General features: G+C 43.9%; 1 protein-coding gene across 1 annotated transcript in view; it reads right to left on the bottom strand.

The window, feature by feature from the left end:
• Nucleotides 1–730: 730 nt before the first annotated feature.
• The window catches only part of LOC149353044 (copper-transporting ATPase 2-like), a 66,610-nt gene continuing 54,082 nt past the window's right edge, over nt 731–13,258 (bottom strand). Inside the window, exons 19-21 of the mRNA XM_089582241.1 lie at nt 11,146–11,263; nt 6,277–6,379; nt 731–1,408 (exon numbers count right to left, since the gene is read on the bottom strand). Of these exons, the coding sequence (XP_089438367.1) occupies nt 1,174–1,408; nt 6,277–6,379; nt 11,146–11,263 (456 nt within the window). The 3' untranslated portion in view covers nt 731–1,173. The remainder of the gene's footprint in view (nt 1,409–6,276; nt 6,380–11,145; nt 11,264–13,258) is intronic.

Below are 13,258 nucleotides of genomic sequence, written 5' to 3'. Positions count from 1 at the left end.
AGGCTGTGCCGCAGCACTACGCCTTTCTCTTGGTTATAGCAGTACACTATAGCCACAGCAACATGCATAGCAAACACCTCCCATGTCTCCCGTAGCCGATGGCCAGCCAACGCGGCGGCGTTTCGATGGAGGCGAAACACAAAAGGCGCCTGTGAGCCGTTTTTCAGAGCGAGCAGGCAGTACAGAGCGTTGGCTTGATGGCAATGTTACCCTGATTGTGTTTGTGTTTTTTTGGTGCGCATTTTTTGTTTGGTAAGAATGAATTGTCAAGCAAGTGCAAGGAGTGTGATTTTGTTGGGTTTGTTGTTTTCAGGCTGCGAGTTCTAGAGTATTTATAGGCATCTTTTTCCGCAATAAAAATTCAGTTGATAGTCTGCGCCTGTGTCGTGTCTTCTCGCTCGGTTTGTCCTTGTTTTTTCGTGCAGCATAAGTATAAACCCTAACCAACTTGCCCAGGTTTTCGTCCTTATTAATTCTGAGGCACTCCTCAGCAGTTTCTCGCTGCCATTATCGTTTTAGCAGCAATAAATGCTGTTCGTGTCAGCACGTGTCACGTTATTTTGCTCCCAAGAGCACAGCTCACTGTGGTCGGCTTGCGCTCTAGCGCTAGTAACCACAGGTCAAGGATGGCGTTCGACTACCAGCGAAGGACAAGGCGGGAAAAGGCACATGTTCCCCTTCAGAAAACCACACCTTCTGGTTCAAAAGTGCAACCAATAAATAAGACCAGTAGCACAGATGCAATATATTGTTAAGTTTGCGTTTGCCACAATGCCACTCAAATAATACATGCGTGCACAGTACATAACCCTTATGTGACTGAAAGCCATTTTGCAGCATACACAGACTAAACAGCCAAGCTCAACAGTAGCACATGAAGCTATTTTGCAGCGAGTAAATAAGCTCAAGTATCTATGCGAGCACATAGACAACACCAAAAAGCTTTTAAATATTATGTAAATAACAGGTGCTATTTTGCCAGAAAGCACACATTCTTCAAAAGAATTGGTACTTCAGAACTGGCACTTTGGTATCAAAATATAGTGTACAAAGATGTCCTAGAAAAACTTGCACGAACATCTGTGCATGCTTTTCAAATATTGAAAATGCAGTAAATATTACATTACCAAAAGTGAATAAAAAAGACAGCGGAAAAGGGACGCTTTGTGCCACTTAAAGTAACTCCTGCATGTTCTCATTGCCCAGTGCTTCATGTTCTTGCTGGATGCACACTTCCGGCAAAAATGAATCTCTCAGAGAAGAACTCTGGATGGTGGTATTCTTGGCCACAGGAGCAGTGAGAGGCTTGGCACTGTCTGCAATGTCTTCAGCAAGGTTTACGTCTTTTCTTGATGACCGTTTTGACTCACTCAGACAAGTAGTTTTTGCCAGGACGGGCTTTTGATATCTGTACATAAAATACAAAAAAAGCAAAAATGCATGATGTAGATTAGAAAAGCACCTGAAACCAAAACAGTCACACAAGTTTCAACTCATGAGCTTGCTTCTATGCAAGTTTTTAAGCAGTGCCTAAAATAGTGGAATGAGAGCAAGTAAGCTTCATTTCACATAGAAAAATAAATAATAAACAAGAAAATGCTGCCACGAGCCTTTATTCAAAACACTGCAGTAAAATGTTCCAAGTCGCAATCAAAAGAAAAGTGGCGTGTGAGCGAAGAACAAGGGGGGAACAACCAGGCCCCGGAGCCGCCACAGCCGAGTACAGTTAGCTTATCTACCCTGTCCGCGTTCACTTTCGGTGGCGACGGCCGGCGGATTCCCGCAAAGGCTGGGAGGGTTTGTGCCACCCAGAATAAGACGTCTTCAGTACTGCATGGCGGAAGCGGCTACAAGTAGCAGTCGTGGCCAGCACGACACCGAAGGGCAGCGCTCAGTTTACTAATGAGATGTCTATGTTTAATCATTAGTAGAGAGCCTTTTTTGACCTATGAATTGTAACTGTAATTGTAATTGCAACTGTGGACTCAACCGCACAGCAGAGGAACCGCATGCACAGCTACCTATCGCGTGATACAGGTGTACTACGGCTCACCGCAGTGCATCTGCACTGCGCATTGATCATTGTGCAGTGCGGCCTCTTATATGTATATATCTCCCGATGGTGCCTGTCACCACTTAAAAGTGAGCTACCTTCATATCACATTAAAAATTTTAAGTTAAACAAGTTACGTCACATTCGTATTGTTTACCATTGTTTACGATGTTTGTCCTCCCATCCAGGAGGATGCAAAGCCACACGCCTTGCCTTTTACCTCCTGGGTTATACCATACCATTGGACTGCTGATTTGCCTCGTCCATCACAGGGTACTGAATGTGCGCTGACGGGCATTTCTGCATGTCATCCCGATCTGTACAGTTCGACTAGTTGTATTAGTTTTTTTTTTTGCGTCTTATTGGTTATCGTGGCATTGTCCACGAGTTGGACAGAAACCGAAACCTTATCTTTTGCTCTTCGCCGATGCACAGCGTTCCTTCTAACATTGTACCCGAGCAGTCATGCACATTGCATGTGTGCTACGCTATTTTGTGCAATCCACGGGTAACATTTGACTAATTGGAAAGCACCAAACTGATATCAGGGGCAGCTGCAATTTCCTGGGAAGTGCCTGGTTTGGACAATATTTTTGTGTGTGTGTGTGTGTGTGTGCGCGTGCATGCGTGCGTGCATGTGTGTGTTGCCAAGTTTACAGCTACAATTCTTTCTAATTGCAATTTTCCACAAATGCCGAGAAAGAAAGCCAGCCTGATCATTTCGTTGATTGAAGTTAAGGTTGTCCCAATTCTATTAGTGATTACCTTAGTAAATACCTTGTAGGAAATGGACGGTAAGTTGATCAGTCTGCAATTTTTCAAGCCCTTGACGTCTCCTTTCTTATGGATTAAGACAATGTTATCATTCTTCTAAGCTTCTGGTAGGCTCGAGGTCGTAAGGCATTGCGTACACAGGGTGCCTAGCTTTTCTAGGACAATTTCTTCACCATCCTTCAACAGACCTGATGCTACCTGATCCTTACCAGCTGCTTTCCCCCTCTGCATTGCTCCTAAGGCTTTCTTTACTTCCTTTTCCATTACTAGCGGGATGTCTCATTGCTGTGCACAACTGCCTCTCTCATGTCCTGATTGCATTGGCTACTGTATAGATTTGTGTAGAACTTTTCGGCTACTTTAACTACCTTATTCATACTGCTAATCACATTGCCCTCTTTTGTCTCTTAAAGCATACATCTGATTTTTGCCTACGCCTAGTTCCCTCTTTACCACTTTTAGGCTACCTCTTTTTTTTAGAGCATGTTCGATTCTCTCCATATTAAACTTCATTATATTGGTTACTTTGCGCTCACTAATTAGCTTTGATAGCTCTGCCAGTTCTATTTTGTCTGTGGGGTTAGAGGCTTTTACACTTTAGCATTTCTTAATCAGATCTTTTATCTCCTGAGCTTGCCAGTATCCCCTCTAACCATCCTACCTCCTATTTCTACTGCACACTCAGTACTGATAGTTGTGAGATTACTGTTCACTGCTTGAACATTAAGGTTGTCGTCACTGCTTGAACATTAAGGTTGTCGTCCTCGGTTAAAGCCAAATATCTTTTCTAAAGCAGGATCCTGAATTCCTCTACTTTTCTTCTTACCGCTAACTTGTTGACGCGTTTCTGCTATACTAGTTTCTTCTGCTCCCTCTTCAAGTCTAGGCTGATTCAAGACCTTACCACCTTCCAAAGAGATTTACAAAGCACAGAGCAAGAGTCTGGCAGTCTAACATGCAGGGAGATCTAAAGGCTGCGGCAATGGCTAAGTGGTCCAAAGCAGCAGCAAGCGAAGCTGACCTGTTCGCATAGTCACAGGTTTGAATCCCACTCTAGTCACAGGTATTGTAAGTTTTTTTTGCTGCTTTCCCAGAGGCTGTACATCGACAGATGGACGCCAGGTTTTCATTTGCATGGCCGTTCCAATGATAATGGATTAATAGACACCTTTAGCATATCGTGTACACTGTTACTGTTACCGGAGTACTGGAAACCCATCCACCGCCAGTGCGCACGTGCTGATCGGTACCAATGTGGCAGGCACGCCCACAGCAGCTGCCAGGTACCTGCCATCTGGCGGCCTCAAAGCAATCTGCGCATCCGCACTGACAGCATCCGTGCTCCCAGTTCTCCAGTAACAGTAACACGGTACACTGTATGCTAAAGGTGTATAGGAGGAGCCGGAAAATCTGCATGCCTGGTTGCGTTTCGGGGCGCTGCTGCGACGCAATCCGCAGGTGATAATCCTGTCATTGCATGCATGCATCTCTATCTGGCGGCTCAAGAAAGAAGTGGAAAAAGCTCCTAAAAAGAGACCCTCAAACCAATGGCATTGGTCTGTTATATTCATGATGTTGCAGTCAATAGCCTTCCACTTGCAGCCCCCTGTGATGCCACGCTGGCAAGCGCAAGGTGGTTGACAGTGACGTCATGAGCCATTGATTGGAGGGCCTCCTTTGGGGGGCATTTGCCATTTCATTCGTGAGCTTATTCTGCGAACTGCCTTGGTGGTTGAAGTGCGGGAATGAGTACAAACGCACGTGTTCCTTTTCCTTGCGTCCTTTCATCGCGACGGCAAGAGTGTGATGAAATGCGAAGGTGTGTCATGCATTGAAAAGAACCTCGTCAAATGAAATGTTACTGGCTGGTTGCTAGAAGGTGGGCTTGGCCTGAAGGACGTCCCAAGTGGGAGAAATGTAAACAAGGTGCAAACAAAGAATGGGAGACACAGAGTGAAGGGCTGAAAAATCTAGATCCTGCTTAGTGTGTGGAAGGCAAAGACCTCACTGGCTGCGGGCTCTGGCCAGGGTCCTGAATTTGGAATCGTCTGTGTTTATGTCACAGTACGTTTTCATTTTGTATTTTACTGGCCATGCCTGTACAACCAACTGTAGATACCATTTGTAAGTAAAAGTACATCACCTGAAGAGGAATCCAATAACCATAACCATTTTATTCAAACACTCTCCTGTGAATTCCAAAAACAACCCAGCTTACACCTCAGACCACAGAAGTATGATTACCACTGGCTGCTCTACTACATCTTCTCACTACCATGAGTCATGCTGCTTACTAAATGCTATGTATCTAGCTTTAATAATATTTCACTACAAAGGAGTCGGAATAATTTGGACAACCTTCAATGAAGCACTGCCCATTTGTTCCTTCTTATTTAGTCTTTAATAAACTCACAGCAAAGAACATAACTGTCTAGGTAATGCATATAATTTGGAATAATAAACTGCATACTCAAAGCATGGAGTGTGTACAGACCTGTCAGCACACCCAAGGGTTAGCACACTGGGCTGAACCCCATGCACTCCCCCTTCCCCACGTTTCCCTGAAGAATGGCTGATCATGTATAAAATAAGTATCTGACTCCTAGCCAGGCTACTCCTTAATCTCAATGCACCACACTTTGGCCCCATCTGAAACTAAATTTGTTGCTACACCACAGGCAGTGTGTGAGCAGAATGTAGTGACAGAGCAATGCTATGGTAGAACAAGAAAAAAATAGGATGTCCTGTGCAACCAACAAATGAAGATGAAAGCAGAAGTGAAGAACAAAAAAGCATGGGGTGAGCCACTAGATTCAAGACCATGCCGAGGCCTGTCTAGTGCAGCAGGTAAGGCTGGAGGTGCCATGTTATAGCTTCCACGTCATGACAGGGTTGCTGCTAAATCCAGGTGCCCCAGGCACTGTTCTTACTGCTAGGATTCGGCCCAGCTTCCGTAGACCATGTCAGAGCTCCTGCCAGCCAGCCTCTTTCAAACTCATTTGCCCCCAGCTAGTGTTCACTACCAGAGTAAGCAGCAGCTTCAGTATCCCCAAGTCATGCAGGCTGAAGTAGGCTGGCCAAGACTGCTCTGCATGTGCTGGCCACACCATAGTGTTGGCCAGTGAGTTGTTGCACTCCTGCCAAACTCGTTCCAATTTATCAAACACTAATTCCTTTTAGACCATTTCTCTTCTGAGTTTGTTTTTGTGCATTTACACCGTCCAATTTTCTAATGCAGGTTTCTGTAGCATGAAAGGCATCATTAGCCTTGAGACTATCAAGATTTTTAGGAGTCCGTGTTCACAGCATTACAAACCATCTGTTTGTCCCGACAGACAAATTCATCTTTTCTGGTGCCAAAATGCCTCGGCTGTGCACACGATTCACTGTAGACAAAGACACACCAATTAATAATATCAGAAGCAACAGCAAGCGGAGGTCAGACTTACAAGTACAAGAGCAATGATGATGTCACCACAGAAACAGAGGACAGGGCCATAGCAGCAGCTCCCATCCATGGCAACAGGGCAATGCCAAATGGCATGAACACACCTTTCGAAATAAATAATAAAGCCAGAGATTTTTAGGTGAAGAACAGAAACAAGGTGACACGTAGACATCACAGTATTTGTTTTCCTACCGTCACCACATAGATTAGGGGAAGTGAATGCAATACTGTAGCCAACACTTACTCCTGCAGCTCCATATACTTTGAACAGGATCAATCAACAGGGAAAGCAGCAGTAGTATAAGAATGGGTTGAAGTGTATTTCACACAAACTCCCAAGTGATGAACAGCAGCTCACTGATAGTACTCCAAAAGTTTTGGCCTCGTATTCAGCCAGCACTACTCTCCAATGGTGCTGAAAGCTTCGCGGCAAAAAAAAAACAACCTTGAACAGCCACTGACAGCACAACTAGCAATTCAAAAAAAAAACAACAGGTGTAACGCTAAGACAAAAGACAGTGGCACAAATTAGAGAACATACATGACTGGATGACATTTTAAGGGGAGATGCGGGTCTTGAAATGGTAAAAAAATGCGAAAATTTTTATTTTTCAAAAATGGAATATTCAGATTCAATATATACTCTCAAGTACCTGCCTACAAAGTTTCAAAATCTCATTCAACCTCCAACTATTAAAAAATGGATACATTTGACACCTCTGAGGTGCCAAAATGGCGAGTTTGAAGCAAATACAGCAGCACTTCGCGCCCTTTGCAATGGCTGCCATCTGGGTCTTAGTCAAAAGCTGGCACCCTTCTCTACATACTGGTATTATACTCTATTGTAAAATTTTCTTGGAACGTGGGCATTTCATTGTTTTCTGAGGCCTCTACAATGACCTCCAAATGACTGGGCTGCACACTTCAAATGCCATTTTCTCAGCTTCGCATTTTTCGGCAATATGACTGGCCTTAGAGAAGTTTTTGTTATGTTTTTATGGTGCAATTTCATTAAATCTTATACCGTTGAATTCAGAAAGAACTGAACTAAAGAGCTATGCTATTTTTTACGACCGAGTCGAACAACAATATAAATAGCACAGCTCTGCATGGCAGGCCGTTGGCTACAGCTTCATTTAAATTGGAAGCAGAAAATATTGAAGGAAAGAGTCTTAAGAACCAGTAAGATTACCTAATTAGGCTTTAGTTATTTTTCCATAATATAAGAACTAATTAAGGTATATCAAAACTAATTACATTTTTGAAAATAGGAGGAAGGAATACATATACACATCTAATTTTACTATGATATCTTTCATAATAAAAATTTGCATTTTAAGACCCACGTCTCCCCTTGTTTGAATTTAAATGCAAGAAGTACACATGGGCTATTTGCTGCAATTAGCTTCAAACTGCTGCAATCAGCCTAACCAAAAGAATAGATGCTCACCTAACAAACCTGCATTAGTTCCTGACACCGCTTGTGAATTTCTTGCTACTTTCTTTGCACCAAGTATTAGCCAAGTGTTGTAAATGCTATAGCAGTACCTTGATAGTACTTTATATGACATGACATGTCCTTAAGCTGCAAAATGAATTCCATAAGATAATTTTTGATGTTCTGTAGCATGCAGTGCATCTTTTTTCTACCAACATGTTCACTCTTTGATATTTCACTGCCGGTTAGCAGTTAGTTAATATTTAGGTACATTTATTGCTTGCTTAAGGCATGCTTACTACATGGTGTACAGAAGCATCAGCAACAATGCATCATCTGCTCCACGCAATGAATAAAAATGACTGGCCTATATTTAAATTCTTGGCTGCAGTTTCATAAGCTTCACTATGTTATGTATATGACTGTCAAAGCAGTGCCAGCAAATGTGAATGCCATCACTAGAAGAGCATGACAGTTGGAGAACACAACAACAAGACCACAATATGCAGTAAAACCTCGTTAATTCGAAGTCATTGGCAAAGCGAGAAATGCCTGAATTAACTGGGCTTTTGAATTAACCGACCAGAGCAAAAAAAATAAACCCAAAACCCAAGCAAAAAATTTAATTGCGGGAGAGCGCTACCTTTACTGGACGAACTTTGCGATTACCATATACTGCCGCGTAAAAGTTGACCATCCAGCTTGTAGCCCTTGCTGGCCAAAAAGGAAGAACGCATACACCCCCCCTCTGTGTGCTTCGTCCCGCTGCCGCATTTTGTTTTACAGCTTCCCGCGGGATGGTATCACAGCACACGCATAACTCAAGGGAACAAACTCATAACATTGCAATCACAAGGACAGCAGTCTGAAGCCAATGGAGATCAAATGCGAAAAAGCGGCATTCCACCCTACCTCCCCACTCATGTGCATCCCGACTGACTAGCGACAAACTGAACTGCAAACGGCCCTGTAGTTTCGGATTTCGGCATGACGCATGTTCTGGAGAATACCGGAATCGGAAGTTTGAACGTCAGTGCGAACGAGCTGGGTAAACAGTGTGCAATTAAGAGTTTTCTTCAGCAGAACCGATTTGCATGAGAATTAACGACTTTTTTTGACGCCCGAGAATGGGTCCCGTCATGGAGCACGTGCTACCTCATCGAAAACTACAGCGGGCCCACCAAATAAGTTGACTCTGCGGACATGTAGACCCCGAATTTTAGGATGGTAGTTTTTTTTTTTTTTGAAGAAAGGTCAACCTAACCCTGTAACCATGGCACACTACTTAAAGATACAGTGCAGGCCGGCATTGCGCACAGTATTAAGATCGACGTCAACAAGTCTCGCCGGGTGGCCGCCAGCACGCCTGCTTCTGTGTATGGCTGCGAGCAGCTTGAGTGTGATTGCTTTCGGGCCTGCCGCCATGGACCGCACGCATGGAGAGGACCCAGGTGCCAGCTGACTTCAATTACGGAGTTTGCCCGGTTGGAGTACAGGACCAAAACCAGACCCCCTTTCCGAAAGGTCTGCACGTGTAGAACGCTGCCGCCGCCGCCGCCTCGGGGAGACGAACGTTATCTTCCCCATTTGCCGTGACCGTGCCAGGGAACAAAGGGTCTCGTTTCCTGTTGCTCTTTGGCGTGCCAAGCACCGCGACAAGCTGGCGGGCATCATCTCCGACCCTCGCGAACGTCTCCAGGCACGGGGAACCACTTTCGGCCTTTTCGTGACCTCGCTTTCCGGCCTCGAGCGGCGGGTGTCTTTGATTATCAGCAGATGTCGGTGACCTGCAGAAACCTTCGACTGGCCGGAGGCCATCACCTACCGCAGTCAATGCTACCTCGACGACAACCTTCTTTCCCTCAGACTCCACATGTGACGGGGGCGTGGCCCTAAGTGCAGTGGTGTGTTTGTGCGCACAAGTTTGTGTTGTTTGTGATCTGGGCCCCTCCCACCCCGGCGTGGGCGTCCTCAACCTAGGGAATTTAGGGAAGAAGAACAGTATAAAAGTCGACAACGAGTGCGGCAGGATAGCCTCTCTTAGCCTCCCATAGAGCCTCTCTTAGCCTCCCTTAGAGCCTCATTTGGAACCTCACCTCTAACCATGATGTAAAAAGATGTAAATAAACCCTCATGTAATCTTCCTCCCATCACTTAACTCTCTGACTTGGCGGCACTCCTGTCCTGGTGGTGGTGGTGGGAACGGGTGTCGAAGCTTGACCACGGTTCCGTCAAGCGAGCAGCAGCAGCAGCGAGCTAGCAACGACGCCGAACCGACCCATCTTCGCCAACAACTGGTGGCAGCGCCAACAACAGTCAACCCGTCGTGGGCACATAGCAATAATGGTCGCGTCATGGGACACGCACTGACACTGCTAGGGCTGGGAGGTGCTTTGATACCAGAGCCTCCGCTCGATTATCCGGGATTTTGAATTATTCGAGTTCGAATTACTGAGGTTTTACTGCACCTGTGAAAGCAACTCACTAAGCTTTCAACACTGACAGTTTTTTGACATTAGCTTTTATGCCACATGAACAAAACGGTCCAAATTTTCCATTCATGAAAATTTCAAGCCAGAAAAGCAATGCCTCAAAACACCTAATCAGTCACAGCCGCTGGCTTACACGGTGGTGTGCTGGCAACACTAGCATACATGATGGGCTAATCGTTTGGCTAGACCATTCAGTTTAATATGTACTGCATTGCCTGTGCAAAAGCCTTGTTTGTGCTAGCCATCTTTAATTATACCATCACATGATCTGAAAGAAGCTAGGGGTGCAGCAAAGGGGATGCTTATGGTGTTAACATACTCGCCCCAACATTTTCAACATAAAATGTAGCAATGGTTGAAGAAAGGTTGTTCAGTATGGCTATTGTGGGCAGTCAATTAATGTATGCAACAAACAACAGTGTTCATATAATTTTGCATAAATGCACTCCATAAACGCATTATGAGACAAAATGGCTTTTCTTTCTTTTTCTCTTTAGAGAAAAACATGGTTAGTTGAGTGAAAGTGTACATAAACACAGTAAATAAATTTTGAAGTGCCAGAAGTTGCATACAAAATCTTCAACACGCAACAAAATGATTACGGTGTGAATGCCTCATTCCCTACAGTTGCAAAAAGATTTCTTCTCCGGCATGCATCATGCCTATCTATCCCCATTAAGATATCACACCTAAATCATTTTTCGTTGAGCCTTTAACTACTTCCTGTAACCAGCAGACCCATATATTCTGCACAAACCAGACAGCCCAATGAAGTACAATGAATTCTGATGGAAAGCAAACTTGGGAAGCTTCTACAAACACTCCTGAGGCAGTTATAGCTTCACATGTGTGTGCGTGCAATGTTAAAATCACATACATAGCAAGATAACCGCAACAACAAAAAGAAAATGCACCTAACTACTGCATGTGCTACTCTCACCTGCTGCAAGAGGAATGCCCACAAGGTTGTAGATGCTGGCAAGGAAAAAATTCATTCGAATTCTCCGCACAGTTTTCCTTGAGAGGTCCACAGCAGCTACCACATCATAGAGGTTGTTCTGAAAACAAGTGTTCATTATCGCATTGTAATTAAAAAGGTAGAAAAAAAAACACGCTCCAAACAAGCATGGGGAACACATTACAAAAATGCTTTTAGCGTCATAGAGCCACATGTATCCAATAACTATCCAGGTGCTATTAGAACAGTTTTCACAACAGAAGCACATGGCTGGCACAGCAAATGTGCATTAAAATGGACCCAGGCAAAAAATTTCAATGAGGGAACGTGCAACCTTTACTGGATGAACTTTGCGATTACCATATACCGTATATTGCCGCATAAAAGTCAACTGTCCAGCTCATAGTCCTTGCTGACCAAAAAGAAAGACTACAAATATAAGTAGTAGCACTTCATACAAGTTGCAGCACCTCAGATATTCGAATTAACCGGGCTAGTGCATGCCGTTGCTTCGAATTATCAAGTAGAATTTACATTAGAAATTAGGAGACCACAGAAACTTTCTGAATTATCTGAGTTCAAATTATTGAGGTTTTACATGCTCAAAAGCATTCAATCTACACATTAAACACATTTACCGGCAACCTTCGAACTCATTTCCTAATCCTTTAGGATGGAATTTTCGCAGTTTACCAAAGAATGAAAACATCACCATGGACACTCAACAAATCGCAAGAAGTGCAGAAATGCACAGACATGACATCTCATACACTCCGCAATTACAGAACATGCCCAGTACAACTCCCATCAAAGCACTAAAATACGCACAATACTAGGGGTGCTTAGTATTCGAAATATTGAAGTATTTGTCTTGAGTGAATAACTTTTCTGGAACGCTTGCTTCGTGTGGTTTCGATTCAGCGTACCTCCTTTGGGATGGCACCACAGCGTACGTGCAGCCAAAGCCCTGAATTTATTGACACTCCCTAGGTTTATGTGTCAGGTGCCTGCGTGTCTGTGTGTATGCCAAAGGCAGTCAGTGCATGTGCGTAGCAGCAGATGCAAGCATGCGCAAGTGCAGATCCTAGATCTGTACCTGCCGATGTCTACAGACATGCTTTCGCGGGACGAGTTTGAGCTGACTGCAGCTGTCATAACCGCTCTTCTCTGCGTGAAATTCGCTAATCAAGTGCAACGGCACAAGCATGAAGGGGAGCTAGCATGACAATCATGGAGATGGGCACCCCTTTCCGATGCCAGATGCAGGGTGGCGCGGTGTATATGCCTAGCAGATGTGATGAAGTCACCACTTAAAAGCAACAGTTGTGCGGTGGTGCAACCGCAATTAAGACTATCTCACACTCAACAAGTACGTCAGCACCACATGTATGTTAACTCTGCCAATTTTCGATGGCAATTTTTGCAGAAAGTGTACATAGCTTCAAAGTGTTTGAGAAAACTTCAATATACTCTTTTTTTTTTACTGTAATGGCCTTGTGTGAGTTAGAAAATACATGATTTTGAAAATGTTTATTCTGCCATTCAAGCTCTTTTGTATGCCAGTATTCAAAATAACTATTCATTTCGAATTCGCTTCAAACCAAAAAACCACTATTTGCACACACCTAATAAGTAAACATTACTGTTAACTCAGCAGGTGTTTCACATCACCAGGTTACTGACAATGTGAGATTCAATGCTGATACTACATTAATAGCACAAGACAAGCCAGCCTAGTTCATTCAAAGTGCGATTTTATAGCCGTGAGGCATTTTTCTTTAACGGCACCAAACTAAGAAAATAATTTACATTGTGTCATGCAAAGCCAAGCACTGTGATTGCAACATCTGAAGCGATGGCTTGACTGCAAAGGAGCTAACCATTAAGCTCTAACTAAGCAAATATTTAATTGTTTATTGAAAGATAACTGCTGATGACATGGAAGGCAACAATCAAAACAAAATTTAGGCCTCTAGTGAGCTCCTTCACATATGAAGGCCATACCCAAAGGTACTTAGAAAAAATGATAAATTCTGCCACATAAATATAGGTCACTTTGATGTAGAAAAAGGCCAGGTGATTAAAAAAAATGCTG

The sequence above is a fragment of the Amblyomma mixtum genome, chromosome 3, assembly GCF_055824585.1.
Source record: "Amblyomma mixtum isolate Tamu chromosome 3, ASM5582458v1, whole genome shotgun sequence".
In the NCBI taxonomy this organism is placed as follows: Eukaryota; Metazoa; Arthropoda; class Arachnida; order Ixodida; family Ixodidae; genus Amblyomma; species Amblyomma mixtum.
This window is presented reverse-complemented; position numbering and strand designations above follow the sequence as displayed.